Here is a 13,497-nt window from a genome sequence, read left to right on the forward strand (position 1 = left end):
GATACTGACACAGTCTGACATATACAGTATTTGTTGTTTTCTCTCACTAGAACCAATCCAAGACAAAAACCTTAAACCAAAAGAAACATGGTTGCCAGCAGAGATAAATCAGCCCTGCCGCATTTGAAAGGTTAGTGGTTAGAAAACTTTTTTCACTAGTGACCCTTTTGAAAAACGTCAAGTTTTGTGGTAGACCTGCAGTCTCCTCATTCTCCCAGCAACTAAAGAATCCATCTCATAACACGAGAGGAAACCAAAGTACCACAGAGGAACCATCATCGTTGGCCAACTAAAAAAAACAGTTATATTTTATATGTGCAGCGATACAAATTCTTGCAAAAGCGGGTCAACAATTGTACTATTATTGTGCTTTTCCATTCAGTTCCACTTGATATTCAAATGGGTGCAATGACGATGGTAAGAAAAGTGTCTGCTGTTGTATGTCCCAGAACTGATTATTATAACATTGATCAGGAAGTCTGTAATAAACCAGTAGCGCTCAGTTTCAAAAAGGTTAGTACCCCTGTCATAGATGCTCTTGTCAGCTTTAATCTCCAGACTTCTCTGACACTGACTTGCTGAACACGGACCTATTTAGATTTATTGCAGACTCACCATTTTCTGTGCGACACTGCTGCCTATTTTTGGAAAGAGCCTCCATCACATCCTGGATTCTCCACAGCTCCTTTTGGATCTGGATGTGCCACTGGCTGGGAGGCTCTGTCTGCCCACACAAAAAATGCTTTTAATATCTCGATCATTCGAAAAGTTGCGTTCAAAAGCTAGGTTTGAAATGTAAATCTAAATGCACTTAAAGATTTGATTCATATATACCATTTAGTTTTATTTCTTCTCAAAGAATGACACTAGTTTTACACGGCTAAGGTACGACTCGATATGATATGACTACAGGTGCCGCCGGATACAGAGCTTTTACACAGATTCAGCTAAAAAAAAAAAATTCAACATTTAAACCAGTGGTGTCAAACAAACGGCCAGCGGGCCAAAACTGTCCCAGGGGGGGGTTCTTTCCGGCCCACTTCAAGAATTTTGAATATGAAATATTGCAACCCTGTTTGTGATGTCATCCACGCTCTAACATACTAACACCGGAAGAATTTGTAGCACAGTAAGACAGTTACTGGCTATTGATTTATAATGATGGATGAATGAATCTGGTTACTACTTAACTGTACTGATATTTACTAGGGCGTGATACCCAGGATCGGAATAAAAAACAAATGAAGAAAAACAAAAACAACTATAGCCGATCCGATCTGAAGTTACAGTATCGGATATGAAAAAGTTTTATGAAGCCATCCCTAATATTTTCCTTCTGTGCTGACGTAGTGGGTTTTTTTTTTTTCATTTATTACTTTTTCTAATGTTTTACTAAGAAGCTGGAGTGACGTTAGCTGACTCGTCAGATTTTACTTTAATGATTAGTTGAATTTCAACAATGAAGCTAAGAGTAAATCTAATGACAGAGAGAGAATGTGAGTGTATGTGCGAGTGTTAGTGGAACCTGTGGACTGCCCAGGGCTTCCAGCTTTTCTAGCAGATTGGATTTGGTCAGATTAACGTCTGCCTCCAGTCTGTTATACTCCTTCCACGACTGCTCCAGCTCCTGTAACCACAAACCAAAAATGTCTGTTCTACAGTTTAAAAACAAATCTCCACTTCTCATGTCCCTATTGTAATTTTTGATCACAGAGCAATGGAATAAAAATAATTCTGGTAATATCTATCCAGGGATCCTTCTGCGTATTGTCAGATATCTGTGATTTTATACAGATGACGGTGATTGTTGGTGTTTTCTGTGATTTCTTTTAATGATTTTGTTTTTTAACTTTGCACATGCACAGGAAGCTTTGAAATCTCTGCCAACACTCCGTCCACCAACACTCAGCATGATGGCGAACACTGCCAGGAAACCAATCTGTTGGCTCGGAAGCTTTGAAATCTCTGCCAACACTACGTCCACCAGCACTCAGCATGATGGCGGACACTGCCAGGAAACCAATCTGTTGGCTGATCTTTAATGGTTGTACAGAAAACAGCGAGCAGACTCGTCCAGGACTCCTGCTGATCTGCTGTGAGAATGTATTAATCAAGGGCAGACTTTCACTTTCATATGGGTTGTGTATTAAGAATTCTTACATTAACATGTTATTTTAATCTAACCTAAATCTATGGCCTGCAAGCCACATACAGCCCATTTGGCTTTCTAGTCTGGGCCGTCAAATCTTTCTACTAAGCTGTCCGTGTTTTGGACATTGCATTGCAATGCATCAACTGCATCTTTGGTTGTTGCCACAAGATGGTGACAGGCCACATTTGTACTGCGGGCCGCCAGTTAGTTCTTAATTATAGTAGTAATAGTGTTGGTAACTGCACATTTCTGTAATAATGTATTGGCAGTTGTTGTCAGTTGTCTGCTTTTGTGTTGCGCACGATAGCGAACAGTCGTCTGCATACAGGTAAACCAAATGTGGTGGATCAGCACAAAGGTAGCAGTGATAGTATGGATGGCGGTACTACTTTTAGAATCACTGTCTGTATTGCACAAAGTGGGTGAAATCAGAACGACTTGTTTTGACACATATTTAGATTTGGGTAGATTGTAAAACATCAACCTAGTTTTCTAAAGTGGCACTTAAGTGGGCAGACACTCCTTAAGGTGCAAATATGTGTTAGAAACCCAGACTAAGGCAATTTTGCCCATTAAAGAGCCCTGTGTTTGTTTTTGTGTTTTCTGTAGGTACTGCCTGTTTGAAGGTTTTGGAGCTTCACGCCAAATTTGTGATTTTCAAATGGTTCTACACAAATAAAAAAGTGTCATCAAAATGCCAAATATGCACTTAGGGCCCGACATTTGCGAAGAGGTCGCCATTTTGTGCAATATGCGCAAATGGCGTAATAGAAACACACCACTGCGCGATATGAGACGCAGAATGAGCGCCACAAAATGCGAGGCAAAGACAGCTGTAATCCGACAATTTTCACGTCGTAACGATGATTGTCAACAATCAACATCTGACCAATCAGCAGTCAGAGACTGGAGAAGAATTGCATTTTGTTGAAGACACACGTTCCAGAAATGACCGCTAGTATCATCGCCAGTGACCATTGTGATCATCTGCCCTGGGACCAGGTCAATAGGTCAATAAAGGCAAAGGGAAAATAGATATTTAAATCATTTCTGAATTTCGACTTTAACGCTACTTGATGAGTGATGAGTTTGGTCTCGAGGTTTGCTCACAGTGTTGACTCTGTACAGCTCTCTGTAAGTACTCAGCAGGCCACTCTGGAGCACGTCTCTCTGCTGACCCAGACTCTGTGTGGCTGCAGCGCTGCAGTCGCTCTGTTCACTCAGCTCCTGACTGGCTGAGAGTAAAGCCGTCTCCAAAGTGTCCTGCCACACACACACAGAGACACACACACTTTTATTCCTATGGCCATCGACGTCTACAATGTGTTCAAATAAGACCAGCTGCCACCGGAAACAAAATGGTCCGATTTTACAAAATAAAAAAAACAAAGAAATCACTAAAGAAATTGTATCTTCAGTGATTTCCTGGTTAAAATTGGGGATGTCATATCACAAAGATCATTGACATAGATGTAAATAATGGATTTAAACTAGGGATGTCCGATATTATATTTTTGCCGATATTGTCCAAACACCTAAATTCTGATTCTGATATCAACCGATACTGATATAGGCCTGGTAATATTTATTTATTTATCTGTACAAACATGTACCACTGTATGAGTATGAGATTAATTAAATGAGCTGCAATGCTGCCATCTAGTGACTTTCACCAAAAATATGTTGGGCACATTTTGGCGAAACCCTGGCATTGCGTAACTGGGTTTTTATTATCAGAGGAAAAAACGATAACAATTCTTACAGATATTAAATTATATGTTAATATCGGGCCAATAATATCGGTCGGCCAATATCTTCGGACATCCCTAATTTAAACACCAACTTTACAAAAAACCACAACTACGGTGTCATGTGATGACAGAGGCAGACAGAGAGACACTGCTCTACCTTCTCTCTGTGAAGCTGCTGCATTTTCTCTTCCTGCGTCCTCACAGCCTTGTCCTGTTCACACAGTCTGCTTAGCTTGGTCTGACACGTACACACACACAAACACACATACACACTCCTGAATATTGGCCAGTACAAATGTGTCAGAGAGTGTGTCTGACAGTTTCTTACGTCTACATCGGCCTCGTCCGCGTGATGGACGTTGTCTTTGCAGTAGTCTGTGCCGACCTGTGAGCAAGCAGAGTCAAAAAAGGAATCAAGGGAGGGTCTATAAATATGTATATGTGTGTGTTTCACTGACAGGTGCGAATAAAACGAAGATGCTAAAATGATCAAGCGGCACAATACATGCATTTCAAGCTTTCTTTTTCCTACAGCTATTGCATGTGGTGTGAACGCAGCATCAGTCTAGTGCTGATAGAGCCTACGTTATGTTGAGGGTATATAACATGCAATGAAATTTTATTCTTTTGTACTCACTAATTCAAGGGTCAGATAGATACAGATATCGCATTAATTAATTAACTGCGTTTTGTAACGATCAGCGTATACCTAACTGATACGAACTTCTTATCGAAGTGGACCCTTTAATCAGTAGCTGTAAAAATATGAATGTATGGGGCAAAGTCAACAATAGTCCAATCAGTCTAAGACCTTACTTGCTGGTAGAGCTGTGGTCTTGGTGCTGCAAGGCGGAGCCTCTTAAAGTCCTTACCTGCTGGTAGAGCTGTGGTCTTGGTGCTGAGTTCTCGATCATAGTATGAATCATGAAGATTAAAGGCTCGTTCTCCTTCGTCTAGCGCGGCGACATGGAAAAAAAGAATTATAATCCTGCTGTTATGGGAGTTGCTCACCATGTGCATGTATCATGTACGATCACAATATTAATCTGGAAGATTCTGCAATACATCGTTATTTGGACCAGTGGCTTTCAAAGTGGGGGCAGAAAAATTTAAAATATAAACTGCTTTCGTTGTTGGATACCCGAGTTTCCGATGGAACCCGAAGCTGTGAAGACTTGATGGTTTGTGCCTGTTATCAAGCTGCTGTGCTCATCAAGCTAGCATGTATTTAGTGCAGTGCTGAAAACATGTTCATTGATAATTACCTTATGCTAGTTTAACAAAATATCGAAAAAACGCCGAAAACTTTCATAGGGCTGGCTCAGAACCAGCTACTATGTTGAAGTTATCGGAAATAATGACCTTAAGAAATTTGTCACATTTCCAACACAGGCAGAGAAGTAGAATGAAACAAAGACTGGAGCTGAGTTAGTCAGACTGATACTCTTTCACATGAGTATTCTCACCTGGCTGTCCAGGTAAACAATATTCCTCTGGAGGTGATGTAAAAGAACATCATTCTGCAGGAACAGAAGAGTAAAAGAAAGGCCAGGCAGAAGAAATGGTTACAGATATAGAAAAAAAGTAGACAGGAAACAGAGACACCAAAACACCAGAACACAAGAAAGAAGGTAAAAGGTTATAGGTTCATATCGAAAAAATCAAGGAAATGGGAACAGGTTGGAAATGTGATAACCTTGGTTAGTATAGAAAAGCACAGAGCAGCACTAACAACTGACCCAAACAACTGAAAATATCAATACACTAAAATATATAGTTTAACGGCATCATAGCAATACTCTGTCACGCCGTATCAATTTTTTAAATAAACTATTAACATGCAAATAGTCATCGTGTTGGTTCATTGTTTTTTTGCTTTTAATGTAGCGTTAACAAATGTCGTGCAGTATATCACAATATATCATATCGTTGCCCACGTATTGTGATACGTATTGTATTGTAATTAATAACTGGATGCTCTGGTACAAGGAAAGGGAAAAAGATCTAGCTTACTTGAACATGACACACCTTGTCTGGCAAATACGGACTTGGCAATCTCGAACCTTGGCAGTTTTTGAACCTGCCAGATTTTATCTGGTGGACAATACCTTGGTAATATTGAACTTGGCAGAGTTGACCTGTATAATTTCAAACCTGGCAGACCTTGACCAGGCAGACTTGGACCTAGCATATGTCAACTTGGCAGGTGCCAACCTAAAAGGGTTGGAAGGCTTGAATGACAAACACGTTGGACTGGGACGAATTGGAAGGGGTGAGGGGCGTAGACACAGGAGGCTTGGATGTAGACTTGGCAGAATTGAGCGACTATAACAGAAGGCGCCACCAGTGGCTTGCTGCTGGGGCACCTATAGTTCCTGCATAGGTGGTTAAGTGGACTACTGAGGCTCCTGTGGTTGGCTAAGGCCTGGAAGACCTGATCCATTCTGTCAGCGTTAGAGCTTTTGGCACCAAGATTCAGGAATTTTGAAGCAGCCTTTCAGCACACACCAGACTTTGGTTGTTAAAAACTTGGCGAGCTGTGAGACTTGGTCGGCCAGGAAAAGTGGAATACTCTGAAAACTGACAGACCCTATGATGTCATCATTGTGGGGATTCCCTCCTGGACCAATTATCTCTACAACAACAATGAAGCTTCACTGAAATAAAGTGTTGTTAAAGTGTCATGTGAATGGATAGCATGAAAGGTTAGCAGGGGTTTTGTCTTTTGCTAAATTCGCATTTGTTGATTTATGCTAACTTCATAGCTGTTGTTTTTTGGCCAACTATATAGTAGTTGTTTTTGCTAACTTCATAGCTGTTGTTTTTTGCTAGCTTTTTAGTTGTTTTTTAATTATAGCAATTAAAAGAAAAAAAAATTGTAGAACTGCTATATTTAAGTGCAGGTTCATTCACTTGCAGACAAACATGCAAGAATGTGGCATTTGGCTCGAGTGTCACTAATAGGTCCACACACACACATACACATATGTAAGATATTTACTCAGTGCTGACCTTGGCGTTGGAGCCCTCCAAACCGAGAGCCATCAGTTGAGCTGTTGTGTGCTCTCGCAGGCTGTTTAGCTCTGCTTGCTTCCGACGGAGTTTGATCAACTCAAGTGTCAGCTCTTCAGGCTGAGCATGTGGGGGAAAAGAAACGAGCAGCTCAATGTGACACATGATATAGTGGCTAAAAAAAAACATAAAAAGGGCCACACTACGAACAAATATCAGTTGTAGATATTGCTATACGCTGATGACAATGTTTTTTAAATAGCAGAAACAAAGAAGTCAAAACAGGTCTAAATTGTTGACTCTGGTTGCTAAAGTTAGAATATCTTTATTATTATTTACAAACTGCTGTTATTGTGTGACTAAATCTGTTTTAGGCAGCATCCTAAAAAAGATAAGAAATTAGATCTTACCGTTTTTCTTTGCAAGGACTGAGCAGTAATGGTCTGAGGAAGGGAAGCAGGTGCAACTGATTGTGGGTCAGTTGGGTTGCCGTACTGCTGAACAGAGATGAGATAATGCTCATCAATTCTCTGGTACTCACATATGAATGAAATATTTCTCTTTAGTCACAAATATCAACTGAAAGAGTTGTTCACAAAAACCATTAAATTACCAAAAAACAAACAAACAACCTAACCAGGCAACAGAAGATATACGAGGAAAACCAGATTCTACGACTGGCTAACTGGAACCTCGGAACAATCTGTCCTGGTATCTCTGACAAACTTCCCCTGATTAACAGGGTTGTAATGAGTTGCTTACACTAGTAATGCCAACGTTAGTGGGGAAAAGGATAAAGATTTTTAAGAGCTCATGATTAAGAGGGGTCCAGAGGGGCCTCCAATAAAATTTTAATACTGACATAAAATAGTATGACAAGTTGAATGGAAATGATAGCATGAAAATGCATAGTTTTAAGTAAAATTCTTTTCATGGGATCCAAAATCCCTAGCGAACAAAATCCTAAGAACTACATATAATATATTATAATGTAGTTCTTTGCAGTAGCTAGCACAGTACTGCATATCGCTACTATGACAGCTCAACAGTCCAGTGCTGTGTTTCTACCTTAGCAAGGCGCGCCCTCTGTCTGCAGTCCAGTGTCCCATTTCTGGGAAACACTTGGGACGGATCTTCCGAAACGTTGGCTGGCTTGTGAGCAATCTGCTGACAGAAAGCAGAAAAGGTGCTGTAGAGGGCCAGGGAGCCATGGGAGGTAGAGCTGGGGATGGAGTGAGCCACAGTGTGTTCAGAGATGGTGTTGATGGTCTTTGAGCTCGGCAGGGTGCAGTAGTGACCAATAGCTGCAATCAAAACAACAGTGGCAGTGAAGAAAGTCTCGGTGGAGTCAAAGGCTGTGGCTCATAACAGGACTGTCCTAGAACAGGAGCGATTCAATGGTCAGAATACATGTTGTTACAAACAAATCCTTGAATCAACAATCGGTGGGATAGCCGCTTGAACAAACAAAGCAAAAGCGCCTTAACGTCCCCCAGTTTAGCCAGGCCCCCTTAAAAAACCAAAGACAATCAAATATATTCTAAACGTAACTACGAGTAGGTCATTGAGGCTCATTAATTTCATCGTAAGTTTCACAAGAGAATTATCAGTCAACTGAAAGAGAACACTGTTCCATCAGGAAGTTCTTCCCGTGGCTTCTTCTTGAGACTCTACGATAGATTAAAGATTGAATATTTCTTGTTGCCAAAGATTTAAAAAAAAAATTCAAACCATAAATGACTGCTTAATTTCCCAAAAGAAACTCCCAAGGGACTAATAAAGTTCTATCTGTCTATCTATAATTGAAGGCTTCCAAAGGCCGGCCTCCCCAATGGTATTGGAGTACATCAGTAGGATTAACATGTCGGAGATATAGATGTTTGCTTTGGTAATGTCATTTCATGTAGCACAATTCCAAACCAAGTTTGGTCTAACTAAAAAAGTACAAATTAGCCAATGCCAATAAAAGCAAATTTTTAGTCATCATTTTTGATCGTGTACACCTTCATGTAGCTTGTTAAGATCATCGGTTGATTGTTATAGTTTTAAGCCTGTGTTAGAAACTGACTAGACGTATTGCGGCGTGGTGCGAGCTAGAGTTTAAGCTTTAATTAGCAGCAAATTACCTGTTGGTTGAGCTAAACTTTGCCTGGAGAAAGCTTGCCTTTGCTGCCACTCGTACAGCTGCCACATGGTGATGTCCTTCAGAGACCTTCTCTTCTCCACTGCGGTCATTGCAGTGGAGTTGCGATGGAGTGCTAGGTCAAACACAGAACCCGCTGTGCTGCAGATGCTGCCAGGCCTCACCATCCTGTTGCGGGGCATTGTGCGGTAGCCCTCGGGGTAGTGGTTCACAATCTGAGCACTATGGCTGGGCATGTTCCTGGGTAAGGTCTGATAGGAGGTCACGCTGGAACAGAAGTTAAACAGGGTTGGGGTTTTTGTCTCCTCGGAGGGAGTCTCTTTATCTGAGACTTTCAAATCGTCTTCACTAAAGCAATGTTGAATGTATGCTGACATTTTAACCGATAGTTAAATTTACAGTCACAAAGCCAAAAGTACAATAGTCACTTGGGACGCCATCATTTCACATAAATATAAATATAAATATAAATAACCAAAAGCAGGGCCAGAAAGTTTGAGTACCACTGGATTAGACTGATTTATGGAATCCGAAAGTGTGGACTACATAAACACAGGTCATCATGACGATCAGGTTCATTGCACTTGAACATTTCCCTAGCGATATCAGTTTGGACATCAGAACACAGGGAGCCGCACATCATGTCTCACCTCCTGATGTCGTCTTCCAGACCTTTCGATCGCTGCGTGTGGACCCACCGCTCCAGCTGCTGCATGAAGTTGGCCCTGTCCAGGTCTTTCTCGTCTTTCTGCCCTGCAGCGGGGTATGTTCCTGGACCAACACACTGGCCGCTCTCCGCAGGTTCCGTCCTGGAGTTCAAATCAGACTGCTCCTTAGTCTTAACCCCAGACTCGGAATTTTGGACCCACGCAGTCTTTTCTTCAGTGAGACAGGTCTGTCCCAGCGGAGATGTGGACACAGCAGCCACTTGGACAGGCTGCAGTCTGTTGCTGCTGTTCTTGATAATAGACCTCTCTATAATCGGCTCCCTCTGAAGACTGTATTTCCCAACATTACGTACCGTTGCATACTTCTCCGCATCTCTGAGGGTGGCGTATTTTCTCCCTTCTTGTAGCGTGTTGTATTTTTTCATGTCCCTTAAAGTTCCATATTTGTTCGCAACCTGTAATGTACCATATATATTCTCCCCAACTCTCATAGTGCAGTATTTTTCTGCCTCCCTCGAGGACGGATGTCTCTTTACCTCCTTGTGAGAAACACATTTCTGTCCTTTTAGTGACGCGTGTCTGTCTTCGCTTTTCTGCATTGCATATTTATCACCATTTCTGGCAAACAGATATTTCCCTCCATCTTTAGACAAAGCATGTTTCTCCTGTGACACCGTGTACTTATCGCCCACTTTCACGATATTGTACTTCTCCGAATCTCTATGTATGCCGTGTACCTCCTCATCTTTCGGCAGGTAGCAATTCTCTCCATCTTTTTGCAACAAGTACTTCTCTCCGTTCTTGTGCACAAGGTTCTTCTCTTCTTCTTTCTGCTTCAAACATTTGCTGCCATCTCTCTTCAAGGAGTCTTGCTGTAAAGTGTAGTACATACATTCTTGTTGGCTGCCGTGTTTCTTTAAATCGATTTGCCGATTGTCGTCGGCGTGCGAAATAGAGTGCTGTCGTGTATGTTCGCGGTTGGATTCGTTGTTTTGGATCTCGGGGCTCGTGAGGGCTCTGTGGTTCACCAGGTTGTTGAACTGTTGAGGTAAACGTTGCTCCACCTTCGACTTGTTGGTTCTAAATAAAAGAAAGAGTCAGAATGCGACAATTAAGGCAGGGCTGTGAAACTCAATATAATTCACTATAAATAACAATAAGTCCATGTTTTCCCCATTGTTTTAATGCAAAGAAGTACAAGTATATTCAATATTTATTATTGTTATTACTATTATCTATTGATTTTTATTTCAGTCTTGGATCAAGCGGGCCGAATTGAACATTCTAGCAAGCCAGTCTTGGCCCACGGGCCTTATGTTTGTCAATAGAAAACTGCAGGTTACCTGTAACATTTACCTAGTTTATAAAACTCAAGGACAGAACGGCTCCACAATCCTTAGCTTTCCCAGAGAAATCACCTAGATAAGGGGTGCCTAACCCCAGGTCCGCAGGCCACAGTGGGACACAGTGAAAAAATGTACTTTATTTGTACTGATTTTTATGTCGTTCAAAAAGAATCCAATCAAATCCATTTACTTTCTTCATTAAAATATAATCTGGCAATATTTCAAAATAATGTAAATTATTTTGAAAATGTACTGATCCTTCAACGATCAGTGTGGTGCTCCTGGTCCACAGCAACGGGAGGTACCAGCCGACCTGTTCTCTGTACAAAAAGAGGTTGTGGACCACTGATCTAGAATGTCAAACTCAAGGCCCGTGGGCCGGATATGGCCCGTCAGGTCATTTTGTGCGGCCCTCTGGAGCTGAAGAAAAATTAAATTGCCTTATAATAAAAACTATGCTGCTTCAGAGTATGAACTGGCCATGAATTACAACTACAACAATTTCTTGATGATAGTAGATCTAGGAAGTTACAGGTTAAGAAGTGAACTCCTGTCTTTGATTGTTTTTTCTCTTCTGACCACCAGGTGTCCTTTACGATAAGCTCAGAGAGTATGCATGTGTCCTTAGTATGACCACAGACCTTCTGGTTGGTTCTGAGTAGACAAGGGCAGCATCTGTCATGACCTTCATCCAAGACTCCATCTCTTTGGCCGTATCGGTGCAGAAATAATATGTACGCATGTTGGGGTGAGTGGCCTGGGAGAGACGAGTGAGAGGGAGAGAGAAACTATGACATCACAACTATTAAAGATTTGCATCATTCTTCAGTGTCTCTCTCTGTAATAAATTACACTGTAAGTGTGTCATGCAAAATGTATTTTATTTTTTAGGGTTTTTAGGCTCGATACAACTTTGTCAGCTTAGATACTCCAACTTCCTTTCTCCTGGATTGTCTTGTTTTCTTGATCGTGGGAAGCCCAAATCGTAATCAAAATCAAATTTCGATGTATCGCCCAGCTAACCTTGCCTCTCTACCTCTCTTCAAATAATCTTAACTGAACCTCTCGTCAGATCATTTCCAATACTGTGGATCCTTATGTGCTGCTGTATGTACTTCATGGCCGATCTCACTGCCTCATGATAGACCTTTACATCTCATCCACTGCTCTCTCTTTTTATTTAAACTCTTTTATATTTGTTTTCCACCCTGCAAGAACTCTTGTTTTCACTAGTTTCTGCACCGTCTGTGAGTTCGGCTAACCGCAGACACGTGAACTCTTTCACCTTCAGTACGTCTTGTTCCAGTTTCACCTTTCTTCCTGTGTCAGCCTTATTTGCGCTTAGGCTTTTTTTATGCTTGCATCTGCTGACCCACAGTCCTCTCCTCTTCAGTACAGAGCTCCGCCTCCCTCAAGGTTCTCCCTCACCTGCTCTCAACTCCTTCTCACCCTGTCTGTGTCCTGGAGCATCGCTCGTATGGTAACTACGGCATCTTTAATACTATTTCCCAGATGGAAACCAAGCAGATGCTCAGCGATCTAAAAGCTGAAACCTAGCTTTAACAACACCTGCTCTGTTTAGCGGCTAACCCGCGGCTCCGGAGCCAAGTGTGGCTCTTTCCTCCCTGTCTCTATCTCCAGGACTCCAAGAGGTTCAAGAACGAAAATCACATAAAATCAATATAAGGGATGTTTGATAATATCGGCCAACCGATATTATCGGCTGATATTAGCATAATTATAATTGTTGTTATCGTTTTTTCCGACATTACATAGAAACCAACAAGCCCAAATTACAGAAAAAAGTTGTTGATATATATATTTTTCTACCTTGAAGGCGTATTTTCGGCTGATGTGGTCGTCCACTGATAACATGGAGATGTGAAAGCTGGGCAACAGAATACTCCCCAGGATGCTGTCTTCTTTGTCGTCTGCAGAGAACATAATGTAAAAGTCAAGAATCTGGTTCTCAGTGGACCGTGACATTGAAGTCTGTAAATAAACATCAACAATTTATTTTTCTTTTTTCATTGTAGCGTGTCTCTCACTGGTTTGGCAAGTCATCCTCATTACGAGGAAAGGTAAAGTCCGACAGGTAACATTCCAACATTGACAGAAAAACTCCAAAACCACTGCACGTGTGTGTGTTTGTGTGTGTGTGTATTTATTCACCTCTGTAGTAAAAGAGACACATGTCTGATAGCACAAACCATCGCTTTTTCCACAGCTTCATTCCTGTGCTGTCCTGCGGAGGTGAAAGGTTACAGGCCATCAGTAAGGTACACACACAAATAAACAAACACACATTCATAATCTTTTACAAATCTTCTTGCGGCTGCTTTTGTTTTGACCTTAACCACATCAGGTACATCCCAACTGTGTGATTACTTGAAAAGATTAGCAATCTCAGTGAAAAGACCAATGC

General features: G+C 41.4%; 1 protein-coding gene across 9 annotated transcripts in view; it reads right to left on the reverse strand.

Annotated features, from left to right (window-relative positions):
* Positions 1-13,497, reverse strand: part of LOC103382434 (pleckstrin homology domain-containing family A member 5-like) — a 28,121-nt gene that overhangs the window by 4,905 nt on the left and 9,719 nt on the right. For 4 of the 9 annotated variants that reach the window (XR_003050350.1, XM_025057706.1, XM_025057705.1 and 1 more), the window contains exons 7-20: positions 13,245-13,317; positions 12,903-13,003; positions 11,714-11,829; positions 9,709-10,806; positions 9,042-9,325; positions 7,984-8,219; positions 7,326-7,412; positions 6,916-7,035; positions 5,370-5,423; positions 4,776-4,856; positions 4,061-4,288; positions 3,263-3,415; positions 1,526-1,627; positions 616-724 (exon numbers count right to left, since the gene is read on the reverse strand). Coding sequence is in view for 8 of the 9 variants with exons in the window: in XM_025057706.1 (XP_024913474.1) it covers positions 616-724; positions 1,526-1,627; positions 3,263-3,415; positions 4,061-4,288; positions 4,776-4,856; positions 5,370-5,423; positions 6,916-7,035; positions 7,326-7,412; positions 7,984-8,219; positions 9,042-9,325; positions 9,709-10,806; positions 11,714-11,829; positions 12,903-13,003; positions 13,245-13,317 (2,842 nt within the window). In the remaining variant the exon portion in view is untranslated. The remainder of the gene's footprint in view (positions 1-615; positions 725-1,525; positions 1,628-3,262; positions 3,416-4,060; positions 4,289-4,775; positions 4,857-5,369; positions 5,424-6,915; positions 7,036-7,325; positions 7,413-7,983; positions 8,220-9,041; positions 9,326-9,708; positions 10,807-11,713; positions 11,830-12,902; positions 13,004-13,244; positions 13,318-13,497) is intronic. The other 5 variants (XM_008315235.3, XM_025057709.1, XM_025057707.1 and 2 more) reach the window with 5 other exon arrangements.

This window comes from Cynoglossus semilaevis, chromosome 8 (genome assembly GCF_000523025.1).
Source record: "Cynoglossus semilaevis isolate Cse_v1.0 chromosome 8, Cse_v1.0, whole genome shotgun sequence".
Classification (NCBI taxonomy): domain Eukaryota; kingdom Metazoa; phylum Chordata; class Actinopteri; order Pleuronectiformes; family Cynoglossidae; genus Cynoglossus; species Cynoglossus semilaevis.